This window comes from Pipistrellus hanaki (genome assembly GCF_964339955.1).
Source record: "Pipistrellus hanaki genome assembly, chromosome: 2".
In the NCBI taxonomy this organism is placed as follows: domain Eukaryota; kingdom Metazoa; phylum Chordata; class Mammalia; order Chiroptera; family Vespertilionidae; genus Pipistrellus; species Pipistrellus hanaki.
Window position 1 is genome coordinate 51358084 of NC_140504.1, and position 19757 is coordinate 51377840.

A 19757-nucleotide genomic window follows, 5' to 3' on the forward strand; every position below is an offset into this window, starting at 1 on the left:
TGACGCGAACAAGGAGCATGTGGAGCACGTGAGGGCTGCATGTGCACCAACCACAGGAAACGCTGGGTTCACCCGAATATCTGCAGCTTCCAGCCATGTACCCCTGAAGAGTTCCAGGGCATTGGAATGTGAAAACCTTTTGGACACGCATCAAGACCGAGTTTGGCTTTCCCAGGTTTGGCATCAACAGCCTCGTGCTTTTGCTTATGTACCTCCAGCACCTCTGGGTACCCGCCTCCTTCAGCCGTGCAAAGGCTGCAAGCGCTGGAGGAACAGGAACCTCGGAAATGCGTGCAGCTCACAAAGCGGGGCTGAGATGTACGTGTGTGTACGCATGCACACGCTTAACTAAACGCAGAATGGCCCTTGGTGTGTGCTCCTCTCCGGGCCCACATTCCCGTGCCCACTTCTCCCTCTAAAGGGCAGAGTAGCAAAGCCACTCTTCTCCCCCAGGCCCCCGCGCTGAGAACGGTCCCAGAGTGCCTTCTGAACACAGATATCTGGCTTTCCCCTCCCTCCGCTCACAGATGGCGTCTCCAGAACACTTAGGCTGGCGATACAGGGCCAACAGGCAGCTACAAGCCTACAAGCCGACAGGTGTGGGCCCCACGGGAGCTGGGGCCTCTCCCACAGAAGGCAGGGAAAGCAGAGCCAGACCCCCAGCTTCCTAATGCTCACTTCCTCCCAGCGAGGAGCGGTGCACAGACCCACCCCTGCTGGATATAGCGCTGCAGCAGCAGCCGCAGCCACGGGGGGCTGTTTTGTCCTGGCGGGACCCCCACTTCCAACCGCTTGTCTCTGGCCGATTCAACTCCATCGCATCTTCCCCAGCTGCCTGCCACGTCTCGGGCAGCGTGGTCGTGCTCGGGTTTTGTGGTGGTTGTCATAATACGGTGGTGGAATTCTTTGGGATTAGGTCAAATTAGGATTTTAAAAAAAATCCATCTTGTTTAAGTGAAAAACTTAGGGCTATAAAAAGAACAAGTTTTTTTGTTTTTGTTTTTTAAATTCTCTACGTGTCCTAAACTTTTATCCATCATCGGAGATGGAGGCACAGATTTGGAGAAAAGCATTTCAGTGAATTCTGAAAATGGTAGGTTGCTCGAATTCTCCAGGGTTTGCGCATTCACCATGGCTTCGTTCATTGGCATTCCAGGTGAGCATCCCGTTACTATAAGCCCTGATGGTTTCCAGCCGAGAAGGAGCTGGAAGGTGATTCGAAGCTCTTGTGGGTGGAGGTAGGGGTTCCATCCCGCATCCCTGTTACCCCGGGTGGGAAGGCCCCAGGGCCGCGTTTCAGCCTCCCTGTCTCTGGAGAGAGGGCCGTCTCAGGGCTCTTTTCCTCGGGGTGGGCACAGCCACTGCCCAGGAGCTCTGGGCGCCGGGCAGAGGCAGGCGCTGGCGTTGCTGCCATCTCCCATATGCTGTCAGCCAGCTGTGACTGGGTGCCAGGTCTCCGCAAAACCATGGTTAGAACATGACTTTGCTGGAGTCTTGAGGGAGGAATAGGCCCCGTTGGAAGAGCCAGATAAAGAGGACAACGGGGAGAGAAAAAGGAAACAGGGAGGAGGGAGCAACAGAAGCGGGAAAACTAAGACAAATGGGTTTTCATTTCTCAGCTGCAACTCAACCACTGCTTATAAAGCCATTTTCCATGAACAAAAAGCTGTGTTCTAAGTTCCCAATAGTGAAGCTGGGTGTTTTCTACACAAAGCCAAATCCGCCGAAGAAGAAAACAAGCAAGCAAGCATTTAAAGGAAACGGAAGTGTGTGTTCTTAAAAAGACCTCTAGGTTGGATTTTCTATCATTGCATTTGTTTGCTTCAGTTGGGATGGAACACCCTGAGAGGCCCTGACGTAACGATTTTCCCTCGCCTGATGGGTCCCTTCCGCACGGCCACGGTCACAGAGCACATAAAAGAGACAATTATCATCGTAGGAAATAGGACAACAATAGCTGCTTCTACCTCCATGCTAGTATTAGGGTCAAGATCGTCACACTCTGACTCCTCGGAGCTGTTCGTCTCCTTGGTGGGCAGCATGAGGAAGGGGGAGAAAGAGAACACAGTTAGAACACAGGCAGCTTTGGCGAGAGAGAGCGAAGAGAACGTCAGAGAAGCGCGGGCAACGGGCAACCGGGCAGAGGAGGACCCAGGCGGGGTGTGGTCGCCAAGGCGGCAGCATGCTCTTGTCAGGAGCGGAGGCTGGGAGCGTGTGCAGCCGCTCATCCCACGGGAACTAGCAATGGAAGCAACTGCATGAAGCATGAGAGCTGTCGGATCGAGACCGTGGTCTTCGGTGAGGCTGGCCTTCCCAGATGAGGGTGAAGGAGGGAATACAATTTCTTTTCCCCAAGAAGGACGTTAGCATGGGTGTTGGGAGTTCTCATTTTGCTCAGGAAGGGGCGTGGGGGAAAGTGCCAGGTAGATAATCACACGTTATAGCACAATGACACGTCAGCAGTCTAAGCCATTTTGCAGGGGCAAAGTGTAAAGGAAACAGATCACACGGTTTTGAGACAGGAGGCAACCGGGGTCTGCGAGGCCTAGACTCGGTGAGAGCAACAGGTGGCTTAGGTCAGAGCAGACTTGGGCGTCTGCAATGTGCTACCCTTCCCTGCTGTGCATGGGCTGCAAAGTGATGTCTGAATTCTGGGGAAAAGAAATGAAACTTGGCCAAGGACACAGTGGCCCTTAAACTCCAAACCTCAGACTTCACAGGGTTGAGGGTTTGGAGAGCACCCCTAACCTCTTCACCCCACATGGCTTGTCTAACCTACGATGCCAAATGGGCAACTTTGGAGAACTTTGTTATGAATCAAGCACCTTGCGTTTCTAAGGGAACAATGCTGCAGATAATTTTGCTATAAAACATCTGCACAATATAAAGTTGTGAAAGGAAAAAAAAAAAAAAAGAATACTTACTTATTTGAATCGAAGTTGCCAGGAGAAACAAAAAATAAAAAATAAATTGATCTTGCATGCAAAAACCTGCTCGTCTACCTCCCCTCTGGCTCCCACGCTGGGAAGGAAGATCCCCGTCCGCCCATTGCCTCGTGAGGATGCTGCGGGGGGTGGATGGGGTGGGATGCAGCTCCGGGGTCCTTACTCACTTTAACAGAGACTTTGTGGCCCAGAATATCCTTGGGTTTACGAGGCCCTGTGGCTTCATTTTTACCCGAGTTCTCCACTTCCGCCCGCTTTCTCATGCGTAGAGTATGCCATGAACAAGACTTCCTGTTGTACCAAAAAATGCACCAATCAAAATGGCAGGTCAGGGCAGAGAGAGGCAGCAGGCAGGCTGGCCACCTGTGGGTGTGTCGGTAGGTGAGGGGCTCCAGTCATGCCCCAGCATCAGAGGCTCCAAACCTGCACGCCAGCTCCATGACCTCACCTCCAACGGGAAGAGAGCGAGCATGCACTGACCCGCCTGAGATGTGCAAGGTGGACCGCGGCGTTTGAGAAAAACATGAGCATTGGGTTAGTAAACACTACCGGGGACATTTATGAGGTCTTATAGGACTAAGGCAGTCCCTTCCTAAGGGGTTTGGTGGATAAGGGAAGAGCGGGAGGTGGTGGTAGGGGAAAGGGGAGGTAAGATAAAAGGAGTTTATTCTCTAGTGTTTAAGCTACTGGCACTTCCCCAGGATCAGATGTAGAGACCCAAAAGGATGATTTTGAGGTTTCCGTCTCCTTATTTGTGTTTGGACTGTGGCCACTCCCAGACGCTGTGGCACAGATAGGATCTTTGGGGGCATTGGACTCATTTATGGGGGTATCTTAGGAGAAAGGGTTTTTGGCCTATGTTCTCCATGGGTGTTTGTACATGTGGGGCTTGGGCAATCACTCAGTGGTTCTAGGGTTTTCCTCTTGGGAGAAGAACCAATATGTGCCCTCCGGGAGGGGAGGGTGGCCATGCCCTTTCCCACTGTCCTAACTTTTTTCCCATGAGGGGGGTGAGAGCTACATCTTCATAGACCTGCCCAGAGAAGCTCAGAGCAGAGCTCTTGATATGTTAAGACTCAAAGACAAAGACACCAAAAGCCATGTCCCACACGGTACGGATGACCTTGTATAGCCATAGTAATTCCAGGTATAGCCACAGAGTCTGGATGAAGCTCTAATAGTGTCTGAGATAAGTGAGGTGAGTGAGGTTGGCTTCCCTTCAGTGTCTCCTTGTCCAACGTAGGCCTATGGCAGACCAGAACTCAGTGAAAAGAGCCTTCATTAAGGGAGAGAGAAGAGAGAGAAGCACATGAAGTTTAGGAGGATACTCCCAAAGGTATAACATCCCCTCCACAAATTCCACATATGTTAAGGGATTTTAGGAAGTTCTGAGAAAGGTGTCCCCAAAATATTTATCACTAACACACATGGTCAAAAATCTAACTTTCTGAGTAGGTAAGAGCAATCATAGTCACATTCTTGAATCTTTTGAGGAAGTGGGGTCCTTTAAAAGGCAAGTCTCCTGGACAGACATTTTCTTGTAGCTCCTAAAGAGACAGGCTGTGGGGGACCCCTACATACCAGCTCCTATCCAACCCCACCTGCTGTACCTGAGTGAGACCCAGTCATAGGAACTAATCTTAGGTGATAGCGCTCTGTTAATTGTAGAGTTTCATCTTGTATCTGCTTCAAATCCATGTTTCTAGTCCTCTCTGAGAATATGAGTCAGGCAGGTCCTTGCTGAAGACTCCTAGCAGATAGTGTGTGTGTGTGTGTGTGTGTGTGTGTGTGTGTGTGTGAGAAGACCCTCTGGGGCATGCTCGGTGAGACACTAGAAACCTTACAAACAGTGCTCCGAAGGGGGACTGAGAGCAATACAAATGGTGGTGGGACAGGCTCAGTTTCATGTTCTTCTTCCCAGGAGAACGCATCCTCATGGTCTGGGGAGCTCCCATCTCTTGGCCACAAGCCCAGGGACTGATGTGGAAACAGGGTTTTGGTGACACTGACCCGTAGGCATCACACGGACTCTGACCTCTGTGGTCACAGCAGGCCCCGGGGGAAGGTACGGTGAGTGTCCTTTACTGATAAGTGACACCCACTCTCAGTCAGCTGCTCGGCTCCCCCCCTCTACCTCCACCTCCACTCCCCCCACCTCCCCTTGTGTAAGAGCAGCTGACAAGGAGCCAAAGCGACCAATTTGTATCGATTCTGTTCTCTCTCACCCAGCCTGACCCCTCCTACCTTCCCCACAGAAGATGTGAAAAAGTGACCAACAGACTGGAAGGCGAGGAGGAAGACCTGATGATTAGATCACAAGTCATTACGTGTCCATTCTGTGAAGCCACTGATTCATAACAACGTCAATGCTTTCAAGGCCTTTGTTCCCAAGGCTTCTTAAAGGGCACGGGAGCCAAGTGACTTTAGGATAAAATGCGTTGGGCCTCTTTGTGCCTTAGGGGCCACTACTGATTCCCAGGTGGGCCTGTGGTTGCCTAGAAAGGCCAGGGCCAAATTCAGCAGCCTCCTCCCTGGAGCTGCAGAAGGGTCAAAGACGCACAGTTCCATCGGTGACCCTGCTCAGACATCTTACAGGAGCTCCTTCTGTCCCCGACAGCCGTGACCACACCGCATGGAAAGCAGCGAGGTGCAAGCCAAACACTGCCTTCTACTCTAGTCATTCATTTACGTCAGCACCTCAAGGTTGCCCAGTTGGACAGTATCCAATCGGCCTCCTTCCTCCTCTCAGAGGTTAGAGAAAACCAACGGGGCTATTTAGAAGGGAAGACTGGGTGGGGTGGGAGCCTTTGCAACTGATTGTGTGGAAAAGACTGTCAGTGCACTCAGCCAACTTCGAAAGTATAGAAAAGAAAGGAAAACAAAAAGGGTTGGGGAGAAGAAGAAGAAGGAGGAGGAGGAGGAAGAGGAGAAGAAGAAGAAGGAGGAGGAGGAGAAGAAGAAGAATTCGCATATTTAAAAGTCCCAGAGTAGTGAAATGGGGAAAAAGGGTCAACTAGTCTTGAACCTCATTAAAACATGCTCATGGTGAAAATTTATTTTACATATTTAAAATAGTACATTTAAAATTATTAGTTACATTACAGGTACAATGATGAACATTGTGACTCTCCATTATATTGCACAGCCTGACTTCATCCATATGGGTTTCTTTAAATAGTGCAAAATACTTTGTACAGGAATGTGTTCGGAAGGGTCTTTGCAACCAAAATCAGGAAAAAGAAATATCTTACAAATGGCCATGAACATATATTAAACGAACAGGGAAGGGGAAATAAAAAAAAAAAAAAGTACAATCTGTACAGAGGAATTGCCATAGACAACCAAAAAGTCCCCTCTCTCCTGGGAGAAGCAGCGGCCTCTGACCTGCACAGGTCTGGCATTTGTGCTAAGGTAATTTTTTGGTGTCAATCGAAAAAAAAAATATATATATATATATTTATCAGCAACTTAATCCAATATAAATAGAAGTCCAGTCCAGTGAATCCTGCGGTGGGCCACGCGGAGCCACGGAAGGCATGTTCTGTCACCTAGGGTCTCAGTAGGGCTCTTTTCTTAGCGAGAGGGAGAAAGAAAAGGGGGGAAAAATGAACAAAAATTATAAACAAAATGGAAAGGAAAACCACCGCCACTACCATCCATCCACAAAAACAAAAGACTCAGGACCCTCTGGCCTGGGTGCCGGGCTGCGGTGGCTCCAAGCCCTCATGCAACGCTTCTGTTGGTGGTGCTGTCGCGCATAAGCAGCAGTAATTCCCTACCATGTGTTTGCACTTTTGTGTTCTTGGTTTGTTTTGGAATTTTTTTTTTTATATCCTCATACTTCTCTCCCGGGGAAGCCACCGAGGCACTTACTTGATGCTCCCGTCACTATTTTCTGCGGCCGCCATGGCTTTGGTGAGGGGCGCCAGGATGCTGCCCGGGACCCAGCCCTCGGCCGCGGGCGAGTGGTCGCTGGCGGGCTGGTACACCAGGCACATGTTCTGCTGGTTGACGGCGAGGACCTGGACCACCTCACCCTGGCTCACACAGATCTCGTTCTCCTTCAGTGCATAGTAATCTTTGATCACGGCCATGGACGAGGTCTCGTTGCAGCCTCCCAGGTCGCTCTGCTGCGGGACAGGGCAAGAGGGAGCCAGATACAAGAAGGCTGTGACGCACCCGGCCTGCTCTGCATCCCGTGTGGGCAAAAGTCCAACCTCCCGCGAGCACGGGGAGAGGATCTTGAGTAATAACATGGTATTCATAAACATACTCTTATTTCCTACAACACATAGAGTGTCCCCCCAAAAACGTATACGCACACTTTGAATAATTTACAAAGGCAGTGATTATTAAAATACATTTCTTTTTCAAAGCTGAGCGATCAGGTGTTCAAGTGTGTGTGTGTGTGTGTGTGTGTGTGTGTGTGTGTGTGTGTATATATATATATATATATATATATATATATATATATATACATTTATATTTTTTTTGGGGGGGGCACCCTGTATAACTGAGGGTGAATAGGTAGAGATACAGCTGGCCTAGGGAAAGATATAAACACACCTTCCGCCTGGAAGCCCCTCCCTAGCATGCAATCTTCCTGACTACGTCCTCTGATTAGTGGAAGGAAAAGCATGGTACGGGCCCAGGGGCACATGCGCACCTGGGCAAAGTGGGGTCAGGGCAAAGGTCAAGCTAGAGGTCATAACCCCCAGGGGAAAGAACACAGACCCTTTGATACATTTTTTTCTTCCTTTTGAAAAAAACATTGGTCTTACTCTGTTGCTACATTCTGACCCTCCTTGAGACAGGACTAACAATGAGCCGTTTGCCCAATTCAAAGGCAAGGTCATGACCTATCCTGACCCAACTCCTGTAGGGACAGAACTCCTCCAGTTTCCCCAATTCTCATTTACGCAGAGGCACCACCTCTCTGGTCTTTTCACATGGCTCTGCACCAGGGAAGCTGCTTCTAGACAGACCCGGTAAGCCCCAGGGAGGCCTGGATGCCTCACAGAGCATGGTGAGAGCCAGAAATGCTTCCAAAAGCTTGACAAAATGCCAATGTGACTTCAACGTATGCACAAGAGCAGGGTGGAACATCATTTCCAGGTGGTGTGATAAAATAGATTGGGACAGTGACTCCAGTACAGAACTGAAGTCAGACACTGTTAATTTAAAAAAACACACATCAGTATCGTCTAATAATTTGGGTAAAAAGTATAAAATCAGAACATGTACAGCAAAATGTTCCTATTCACAGACCCACCAGGTTCTAGAGGAAACTGAGGCCTAATCTGGTTCACTAACTCGCTGAGGTTCTAGAGCAAGTGAGCTGCAGAATTTGGAATGGAAACCAGATCCCCCAATTCCTCATCTTTCCTATGTGTTCTCTTGCTCCTCCTACCTGCTAGGATGAAAGCAACTGTGTACAGTGGGTCTACACTCACGTCTGTGGCTCTCCTAGTGGTGGTGTCTGCATGATGAATTATCAATGATAAGCGTTTAATCCAAGACTGACATTAGCCAGTGGGTGGTGAAGAACTGTGAGTTGCTTCAGCAGCTCATCATTAGAAAAGGCAATGTCTTTAAAATGTCAAACACTAGAGTGGCGACATTTAGGTGATCCACACCACAACTAGTTGGTGTAAACCGCCTGTTTTCATAATTGCTACTACAATAACACCTTACACTTTCATGGAGTTTCTGCTGATGACCATGGCTCCTGAACACAGTTTCTGAGTCAGAGGGAACTGGCCTAACACACTCAACTTGCAGGAAGAAAGGGGAATAATTGAGACTAGTCCGTATCCAATGGGCTGTTCCTGCTCAAATGATCAGCACAAAAAGACGCTACTTCCTACCGTGAGCCCCAAGGCCATGCCCTCAGGGTGGCAAGGATGGGAACAGTGGGCTGTCACTTACCTTGCCGGCCTCAAACTTGTCTCCAGGCTGGTGGTAGTCAAACCCTGGACTGCCGTTGGAGGTAGATATCTTCAGGGGTGGCAGCGAGGGGTTATAGCTGGAGCCCTTCAGGGGCTTCTCAGAGCCCACGGGGATGGAGGAGTAGGGCCGGGGGCTGGCCTGGGGAGTCCTGGCAGGGGGGGGCCTCATCACAGCTGAGCTCCTCTCCTTCCGCTGGTACTCAATGGGCGACTGCAGTGCTGCAGAGAAGAGCGACGGTTACTCTAAGGCTCCTGCAGGGTGTGGGGGCTTCTTAGGTACGGGCTCCATGCCAGGCACAATGGAGATACAAGAGGAAGATGCTACCCTGGTCGTTCTACTGTGAAAACGAAGAAACCTACCTGAATAATGAAAATACAAAGCCCAAGCAGTTGCCATAGGTGAGATGCAAAGTGTCGTGGGAAAGGAGGAAGTGTGAGGTGTGGGTGCCTGTGTACAGGTGGTGGCGATAAAGAACTTCAGAGGAGGGCCGGCTGTCAGGCTGTGCGGGGCAGGCTCTGCAGGAAGGAAGCAGAGGTGGCGTGTGCCTGGGACGGAGTCACTACAGGCTCACGAGTCTGGATTTGATTCTGAAGATCATGAAAAGTGATTGGATGCATGAACGTGAATGTTTTCAATTCAGACTCTCTGACCAGCCAGGCTTGGAGGACATTAACCTTGAAGCAACTGGGAGGAGAGACTGGAGAGGCTGAGATGAAAGAAACAAGCGAGAGGCCCGGCCCAAGCAGCAGCCGTGGGTATATGGAGGGACCTGTGTGGCAAGTGTTCCGGAGGCAGAATGGACTCCGATCTAGCCCAAGTGGTAAGGAAGGCAAGAATCGAGGGCCACACTGGTTTGGAGACTGGGAGAACGGTTGTCAAGGAGACAGAGGAAAAGCTGACTTGAAAGGAAAGACGTGGGCTTTGTTTCACTGAGTTTAAGATAACAAAGTTCCAAGGTCTGAGTCCTAAAGAGGTACAGCCAGACAAAGGCCAGCCGGGCCAAATTCTGCAATGACGACATCAAGGACTAGCCCGATAATGCTGGTTTTATCAGTCTTCACTGTAACAAATACGTCTGTGGGTTACCACCTGGGCTCGGAGAACTTTCCAGTATAAGAGGATTTCTGCAGTGATCGGAATGAACTTCAACAGGATCCAACATCGGCCACAGTGCCTTCCTATCTGAGGCCTCCGGAGGGAAAGACGGGCTCTGAGATGCCCGCACAGGTCTCTGTAAGTCTGCCTGGCCCTGGGCCATCGTCACGCCCTTGTCTCCTGAGTGTGTCCAAGCGCAGAGCAGGATCTGCCGGAGCCCGGCCTTCTCCCTGGAGAGAGCTCGGTGGCCTTAGGTACTGAGGTGTCTATGATCTGGCTCAGCAATAGTTCCACAATTCACTAACATTAGAAGAAAGGTCTCTTGAAACCAGGGCAAAGTCTGAATCCCTGACTGCTCAAAGGAATGCAGTTTTGCACTTTCAAAAGCAGAGAGACTTAAGTCATGTTGTGAAGCAGGCCTTGTCAGACTGACCTCCTGAAGCAATACCTGCTATGGAGATGGGGTGCTCAAATGTTTGCATCGAGTCTGTATTCTGAGTAGACCACCTCCAGAGCCTGTGTTCTGCCACCAGCCTCGATGTGCATGACATAGGTCTTCGGATGGGGAAAACTGAGCCTCTGCTGACAGGGTTTGCTTCCGGCTGATGGGCACAGTGCTTATCCCCGTTCCTGTTTCTTTCTTTGCTTTGTTGGCTGGAGAGTCACCTATGTGTGTTCTACACTAGCAACTCTACTGCAGTTTTATGGTTAAGAACCAGATTTTAGGTTATATAGTTCTAGGTTCAAGTTCTTGTCTTTGTGACTTTGGACAAGTTTCTTAACCTCTCTGAGCCTCCTTTCCTCACCTCAAAAATATATGATGACAGTCCTTACCTTTCCATGTTGATGGGAAGACTAAATGTGATAATAAGCGTGAAATGCTTAGCATGGTGCCTGGCACCAAGAAAGGATGGCATCTGCTATTTCAATTATTTCCAGCTTCATTCTTTTTCTCCTCCCTTGTTTTTCTTTGGTCCCACATCAATGCACTTAGAAACCTCATTCCAGCTTAGAGTCTATCAGAAATTCCCGATAGAGTGAAAGTTAATAAATGTATTTTATATATGCACATATATTTTTTTGTATAAGATTATTTTATCAGCTTACGTGTTAATTCACAGTTGTACATTCAGACACTAAATTATATACAACTTTCATTACTATTCCTCAGGGCGAGGCTGGTGTTTAATTTTAGATTTTTTTAGAATGAAAATAAACCTAAAGATCACTTAATTTTCTCTCTCTCAAAGTATTCTATAGTTGGGGGACCAGGGGACATCACCCAGAAAGACTTTCTGTAAGTGTGAAACTGCTTCGAAGTCTTGTGCTCTATCTTAAGAAGTCACGGCATCCTTCAATATGATTTCTTTGTTTTAAAATAAACACAGCGTGTTAAACCTCTTATCGGGGAGTGAAACTGATACTGCAGGGAGGTGTGCCATGTTTTCCTATTTCCAGGGTGGCTGGCACGCCATGGCACATGCCAGTGTGGGCAAAGCACTGTTTCTCCTTTTCACAAAATGAGCTGACTGAGGTCCAAGGAAAGATCCTTAACTAGTATGTGACCTTTAACCTTTTCCCACAGCACTCAGGCCCATGCGGGACATCGACTAATGCTCCATTTGCATCATTTGACCGTGGAAGGAGGTGTGTGTGTGTGTGTGTGTGTGTGTGTGTGTGTGTATGTACGCACATACAGGCCTATGTGCTTGCTGAGTCTCTGGTTATAACTTGCTTTGTTACTGGTTATATTTTGCCTTCATCTTCAAGATCCATTTCTGCTCAGAGAGGCACCTGAGCTCATAACTACACAGATTACCACTACTTTAACCTCGCACATGTCCTTTCCCACACCAACCTCAATGTGCAGAAGATCCCCGTGGGGAAAACAAATAAAACAATGTAAATAAGATAGCGGCTCCACTTCATTCCAGACCACACAGCCCATTAGGGGACTCCTACAAGGTCCACAGAGAGCTACATTCTCTGCGTCATCAACCTGTTCTAGGAAGTTCAAGGTATTACTGAAATTTGTGTGTGACCACTTCTTATTGAAAGAGAGGACTTGGGCAGGCTCTCACACTGTTGGGAGCAGAAGGGGCATTTGAACTGATCTGCCAAATTCCCAGTCTCTAGATAACAATGAAGAACCTGTCAGAATACCAGCCATCAGCCACCAAAGGGGAATGCACATGTCACTGATGTCGGCCCCTAAGGGAAAGAGGGGGGCCCATCTCTGAATTTTGCCCCGATTATGACCAGCCGGTGATGGTGGCCACGAGGCACATGCCCTGTGTACTGGCTAAGGGAGTATCCCTGCCCTTGGAGAGATGGGGCTTCTTTATAACGCTCCATCTGTTTCACTGGCGCATTCAGGTTCAGAAAAATTCTAAACGAAGTGTTTCTGAAAACGATGAAGTTGAACTCCATACAAAGTGTGATCTGGGCTAAGAACTCACCATAAGCCCAGACCCAAGGAGGCTCAGGGGTGTGGGGTGCCATGAAATTGCCCTGCTAGAAGCCAGGCCCAGGACCCACCATTTAAGAAGTCTCGCTGTGTTTCTAAGACTTGGCTGATGTCCTGCACCCAGGCCTGCTGGATGTCAGCGTTGGCGGCTTGCAGAATGACCCTCTCCGAGGTCTCCCTGTTCATGAGCGCAAACTTGCAGGGGTCATGGTCCACGTCCTCCTCCAGGACCAAGTGATTCATCTGGAAGACACCAAGGTGATCTGTTCATATGTAAGCGGTTTAATAAAAATCAACAACATATCACAGTTCCAGGGAAGGTTTTATTTCAGGAGGTGTTTCCAAATTTTGCCCTGGATCCAACAGCTAAGTACTTTGGTCTCTGTCTTGGAGACCTGCAGGATCCTGGTACAGACGGGCACTCCCCTGTCACTTTTCCCCACAGATGCTCATCCTTCATGCCCAAAAGGATAGGAGGCTGAAAGATCTCCAATGTTCAAGATCCTGACTCATTCCATGCCTTTGTCTGGCTCTTCCTTGTCCCTTCTCAACCCCACGAGATCCTCACCTTGATGCTCCTTTTGAACATGTAGCCCGGGGTGACAGAGCCCTTCCTGAGCAGTTCGCTGAAGATGACAATTTGCTCAAAGAGGAACACACGCCTCTCCTTGGTCCGGGATTGCATGCCTGCGTCCAGCTCAATCACGTAGAACGTGTCCTGCTGCAGCAGCTTCCCCTGAGCGGTCAGTGTGCCCTGATGGAGAGAAGGGCTGGGGTGAAGCAGATGAAAAACAGGGACACCACCACAGCCCTCTGGGTCCAGATTCTCCCCTCTATGGACATGGACAGCAGACGTGATACCCAAACCCTCCGGGCTTAGTAAGAATCTGAATTAGGACCTGCCCATTCATCTGGGGTAGCCACCAGGGCCATGAAGGGAAAGAGAAAGGAGGCTAAGGAACTACTAAGAAGCAGCCTGAGGGTAATGCCAGAAGGAAGGTAAGATGATTAACTAAAGAGATGTCCAGAAATGACACTGGCCCTTATGTTTTATTAGAAGAAAAATAGAAAGGAAGTGGCACTTAGAGCTCAAAGTGACCTTTCTGTGCCTGAAGCTCTGAGAAGTGTGCCTTCCCCAGCTCCCTTGCAGCTTGGGCCAATGACATGGAGTTCTCTAGTGGCTAGAAGCTTAGAGTCAACTGTGGCCAGGAGAAGTGATATAGGCACAAACACACATAATCTGATGAATTGGGCCCCTCTTTTCTCCTGTTATTTCAAAATGGAGGAAATTCTGAAGCCTTTGTCTCTTACAGGCTAACAGGTAAAGTTTGGGTCCCACAGGTTTATGCCCAAATTTTATAAGCTGATAGGTATTTTTTTAAGGTCCATAATCCTTTTTTAAAAATTGATTTTGAGAAAGAAAGGGAGAAGGATAGAGAAAAACACCATTGTGAGAGCAAAATATCAACTGGCTGCCTCCTGCATGCCCTCCACCGGGGATTGAACCTGCAACCTGTACATGTGTCCTGACTAGGAATCGAACTGGCAACATTTCAGTGCACAGGACAATGTCCAACCAACTTAACCACACAGGCCAGGGCTTGCAATCCTATTTTGTTGTTAATCCTTACCCAAGGATATTTTTTCCATTGATTTTTTTGAGAGAGTGGAAGGAGGGAGGAAGAAAGGAATGGTGAAAGGTAGAGAGAGAAACAGAAAGGGAGAGAAACATCAATGTGTTGTTCCATTTGTTGGTCTCTGAAAGACCACTGACAAGAGGATCAGCATCTGATTCGCTGCCTGATTCAGGTCAGAGTTCACAGGAACTGTGCCAAGAGCCAACCAACATTAATTGGTTGATTCTTGTATGTGCCCTGACTGGGATCGAATCTGCAACCTTGGTGTGTCAGGATGATGCTCTAATCAACTGAGCTACATGGCCAGGGCTTTTAATTTTCCTTTCATGTTCCTGAGTAACACCTTCCCTCTTCTTGGATCATGGCTCCTTATTGTCAAGGTCAGCAGCCAAACAGGTTTATCTCTAGCCTGGTCCAAAGTTAATATTAAGCTGGTGACTAGTAAGCTAGGAAAGATTTAAAAGCTTTATTAATATTACATAAAAGCCTGACCCATAAGTCATAGCCCTGCCAACGCTCAAGGAAAAGCTAGAAGATTTAAAAGTCAGGGAATCTAAGTGAAGAGGCTACCTCCTCCCTGGTCCAAAGCCATGGAATGAAGAAGGAATGGAAATATGTTCATGATCCTTTTCAATTAACTTAAGGAATGCAATGCAGATTTTCTGGGACTTGAGGAAAAAAGCAGATAGTGGTACTTGATTTAAGAGAAAATAATTGCCCTACCCAGTGTGGCTCAGTTGGTTGAGCATCAACCTGTTGCACCAAAAGGTGGCCGGTTCAATTCCCGGTCAGGGCACACTTCCTGTGAAGTGTGAGGTGAATAATGCAGCGAATCAGATGCTGATCCTCTTGTCTGTGGCCTCTTCAGAGACCACGAGAAAGTCAAGTCAGACTCTTGCTCAGAAAACATGGGGCCGTCAAGATTTAAGAGCAAAAGGCGTTATTTGCCTTGTTCAGAATAGCCTCAGCCCTGGCATAACTCCAAGGAAAAAGGTATAAAACTTCATCTAGGATGATTAAAGAAGCACTGGGTAAGAAGTCAGGTATGCTGCTGCTGTGTAACCCTGCTTACTCTCCTCCTAGGTCTACCTGGGAGAACTGGGAACCTATCAAAAAGAACAGCAAAGAAGACCCTCCACATACTTCCTGGACACAATAAAGCAATGGAGATCAGAGAGGGACACAGGATGGGCTATAGGGGCAAGGAGGATACAAGAATTTGTCTCAAGAACACGATGGATCCAACTCAAGAACCCAAAGCTGAATATAGTGTTCCAAAAATTACTATGGGCCAGTCTGCCTAGTATCTAGTCTAGTCTACCTCTTTTAATTTAGCCAGAAGTAAAAAGGTTCTTAATTATGTCAACTTTCAGAAATCTTCCCCTTTCTCCAAAAAAGGAATAATAAAATCTTAGATTGCAGGATTACTGGGATACAGGGCTGAAAGATTCATCTCTTTCTCTACATGGCTCAACAACTACGTGCCAGTCAATAACTGTGTCTGTTTCAATATCATCATATTGATACTCAACAGATTATGTTTAGTTAATGTATGATGTTTAGATATAAGCTAACAACAGCCACTTACTAAATTAAATTAGAAAAATCGACCTGTTCTTTAAAGGTTCACTGTTACGGTTGAACTGTATCCCCCACAATTCACATGTTGAAGCCATAACCCCAATACTTCAGAATGGGACCTTATTGGGAGGTAGGGTCCTTAAAAAGTTAATGTGAGGCTGTTTTAGTGATTCCTATTCAAGAGTGATAGATGCCCTTATAAAAAGAGGAAATTAGGACACAGAGGGTGGATGATGTGAAGCTACAGGGAGAATACCATGTGGACATGAAGGCAGCCATCTACAGGCCGAGGACAGAGGCCTGGACAGATCCCTTTCCCACAGTCCTCAGAAGGAACCACCTTCCTTGACCTTGAGTTTGGACTTCTAGCTTCTAGAAATGAGTTGATAGAAATGAGTGGAACAGGATTCTCGAGTTCTAGAAAAATACTCCATGTGTAAATTAATAATCACCACTCCTCATCCTGCTCAACAGCTGTTTGCAAGGATAGTCTGTTGTTGAAGTCACCAGTCTATGGTACTTGGTCATGGAAGTCCACTTAGGCTAGTCCACTGAGTGTAACCAAAATCCTAGCTGTCTGCCTAAAATTTGATTCTCCTCTTTAAAGAACGGAAATGTGCACTCTGATGTTTTAGAGCTTTGACTGTTTGTTTAATCAAGCCACTAGGTAGACCTGTCAATTAGAGACACCTGTCAATTAGAGACACCCTTAAAAAAAGTGCTCCAGTCTCCCCTGGTTCTATTCACATCGCAGAGGTCTGCTCCCCTCACATAGCTCACATGCCTCAAGCAGGAGAAGAGGGAAGAGACCAGCGCCAGGTCCACAGGGATAAACAGTCTGGGGTCTTTCAACCCTCTTGGAATTCTGACTCCAGCGTGGGTGCCTGCTCTGTGACTTTCTATGACTGTGCTATCACTGGGTATCCCACACAGATGAGGCATCGAGACCTGTGCACCAGAGAGGCCCGACGGGCCTAAAGGAGGAGACGAGGTGAAGGAGGCAGAGGAGGCGGGCACAGGACTTCAGAGGAAGCCTCCTCCACCCGGGCTCCTGAGGCCCAGTGAGGGAGCTGAGGTGCATTCTTGGGGGCTTACCTCAAAGCCCTGCAGGCGTCCCAGATTCATCATGTCATTGCAGCGTTTTGGAACAAGGCACATTAACTCCACTGCTTTCTGTCAGGAAGAACAACAGCAGCTCAGGAGGGGGAACGGGAAGCTCGGGGTGATTTCATGCTGGAAGGCAGGGACCTCCTGGTGGTTCCTTGATTCAAGGAAACAACACTGGTCCCAGAGGACTGGGAGACTGTCTGCTCTTGGGGGTGAGGGGTGGGAGGGAGAAGTTGCTGGTCACCAGTGCAGGGGCAACACGTCAACCAGTGACCACATGTGGGGAGAACGCTGCCCAGCCCATCCTTTCCCTACCTTCCCGCTTTTGGTTATCAGTTCCCTCCCCTTCTTATATGTTCTTCCTTCTCTCTGTTGTTTTCTAGCTGCCCAAGCAACCGCTTAGCCTGGCTTGTGAAGCACTGGACGTTTTAACCTAAAATAACCTTCCAGAATGGTCTGGCTTAAAACAATCCCCATGGTGACACTGTCTCAAAGGACCGCCTAAGGAGTGATCTTTGGGGGTGGGGAGGGAGTGAAAATGAAATGCTTTGTATGTTAGACTCAAATAGTACCCGGGCTCCTGGATAAAACTGCACATGGAAACACGCAGTCTCTGAAGGATGTCAGAGGGCCCACAGACCATCCCTTCCCGCCACGTGTCCCCGGGGTCCACAGCAGAACACCAGGGGGGCGAAGCTTTGACCTTGCCCAGGACAGGATTAGCTCCATGTGTTAATGAATACTCGCTGCTCCTCATCCTGCTCAACAGCTGTCTGCAAGGGGCTCTTCCTGTCCTAGAGGAGCCAACCTGGACGCTGGGTCTCCAGAGCCAATCTTTCCCCTTTCGAGACAGACACCCAACAGTCGTCCCTACAACAGTCAGCATCACAAGCAGGAAACTCACCTCGATCTCTGAACACTCCAAACCCGCCTTCTGGCTGTATCTCAGGAAGTCCTAGTAGGCCGGGGAGGCGGGAAAGGGGATGGGAGGGTGAAATCAGTTAGGAAAATAGTCAGAGCTATAAAAACCCGGCATCGCAGACACTGTGGCAACACCCAGAGACATTCCTTCCCTGCAGAGATGGCGATGCTGTGTAGTAGCTGCGAATGAAGCTATGAGTCATACTGTACACATGTCACAGAGAAGCCCCAGTATACGCAAAGATTCAACATTCTGAAACAAGGGAGGGAGGAAGGGAAAAGTCTCTCTACTATATACCCCCTTCTCTGTAAGACAAATTAAATTAAACCATTACAAAAAGTAAAACATGATAAAATTTTAGGCATTACTCAACTAAAGTTTCTAGGGCCTTTCCTTTCCTTTATCTGATACAGTAGGTCCTCAGGTTATGTCAGAAATCCGTCCCTACAGCACCAGGTAACGCGATTTTCGCTGTAAGTAGGAACCCACCTACATAAGCACCTACGTCACTCACATGGATTACAGACACAGCAGGAATGAAGTGAAATAGTAAAAAAAATTTTTAAAAGAAATATAACAATTCCTGACCTTTACTTGTGGCAAATAGATAATAAAAAACATAAAGGACATATGTACATACATCTACATGATGGAACTTTTTTTAAAAAAAATAAATAAATGTGAGATGGTGACATAACCACGAAATGATATATGTCAAGTCTGACGTAACCTGAGGACTGCCTGTATTCCACTTTGGTTTTATGCTCTTCTTATTTTTTTAATTCCTTGAAGGTACCAACTCAGTGATGGTGACAAAATAAGACATTGAAAAAAAAAAAAAAAAGAATTAACCCACCTTAAAGGTAGGAACAACAGGCATACAATCTATTTGAGGGCAAAGTGGACACAGGTAACGGCCAGGCAAGATAGAAGCCCACTCGTGCCCCCATGAATCCACGGAGCAGTGTAGTGGAGACAGAGCCTCAGCTAACCTGTTTGCTAGCTCAGAGCCAGGAAGACCCTCCCCTGGCCCTGACCCAGGCTCCCGGCCCTCTTACCTTGAGAAGCAGCTGGTACTTTGTTATTCTCTGAATGGGCTTGATAAGGAAGTCGCTAAGCGTCAGCCTTTGATTTATCTCTTGTTTCACCTCCTGGAACACAAGGGAAGTGGTATTAGAAAAAAAAGGAACCAAAGACTTGGGGTATTCTAGGTCAGGGTTCAAGGCCAGTTAGATAGGAGGTCATGCTTGCCACTAAAGTTTTATAATCTTCAAACCAGGCAAGAGGCAGAACTGCTTACACTACTGCTAATTTGTCATTAATAACAGAACACATATCATTACCTTCGGCCCCTCAATCACTGTCATAGCCAGTGTCCTGGCCCGGGCCCTGGGGACAAGTGGGAATGGTATTCTGTTCTCCCTACCGCTCCAGGGCCCAGGGGAACCAAGAGCTTCTCCCAGGACACAAGCCTGGGGCCCTCTGCTCAGATCTGCAAATGCTCTTTCCAAGTGATGGCTTTCTCTCCACCAGCAAAACACATACACACACACACACACACACACACACACACACACACACACACACGTCCAGGCTGGGGCAGAGCAAACATTTTCGGGTGCTTGACAGAAACTCTGGGGATGGAAGCGGAGACTACGAGGTGACTGAGAGCACCTCAGCAAGGTGGAGGCCCTCAGCAGGCAGTCTCGAAGCTGGTGCAGAGGAGTGTGGGCATAGTCTGCCCTGGGGCTCGGAGGAGGCCTGAGCTTCGAAAGCAGCCTCAGCACCGCAATCAGTCTGAGCACAGAGGCCTCTGAAAGCAGTCCATATGCTCTGCCCCTCCGCTCCTCCCAAGCAAAGGGGCTCTTGGGATCAAGCTAGGAAGCTCAAGGCTGTGTCCCTGCTTCTAGGAAGCTCAAGGCTGTGTTCCTGTCTTCTAGGAAGCTCAAGGCAGCTGTCCCTGTCTTGGATGATGGCTGCTGTTTCTGAATGCGGCTGTCTTGGTCTGAATTTCTCCCCCCAACGCCTCCCACCAGTAAAGCCGGCGCAGCTTA

At 48.4% G+C, this 19757-nt stretch overlaps 1 protein-coding gene across 26 annotated transcripts in view; it reads right to left on the reverse strand.

Annotated features, from left to right (window-relative positions):
• KALRN (kalirin RhoGEF kinase) overlaps positions 1-19757 on the reverse strand; it is a 650068-nt gene that overhangs the window by 44871 nt on the left and 585440 nt on the right. For 11 of the 26 annotated variants that reach the window (XM_084871457.1, XM_084871488.1, XM_084871486.1 and 8 more), the window contains 9 exons: positions 18762-18854; positions 17686-17736; positions 16770-16847; positions 13025-13210; positions 12528-12699; positions 8874-9112; positions 6819-7075; positions 3113-3236; positions 1968-2027 (listed from right to left, as the gene is read on the reverse strand). In XM_084871457.1, the coding sequence (XP_084727583.1) occupies positions 1968-2027; positions 3113-3236; positions 6819-7075; positions 8874-9112; positions 12528-12699; positions 13025-13210; positions 16770-16847; positions 17686-17736; positions 18762-18854 (1260 nt within the window). Of the gene's footprint in view, positions 1-1967; positions 2028-3112; positions 3237-5970; positions 7076-8873; positions 9113-12527; positions 12700-13024; positions 13211-16769; positions 16848-17685; positions 17737-18761; positions 18855-19757 lie in introns of those variants that run through there. The other 15 variants (XM_084871483.1, XM_084871485.1, XM_084871459.1 and 12 more) reach the window with 6 other exon arrangements.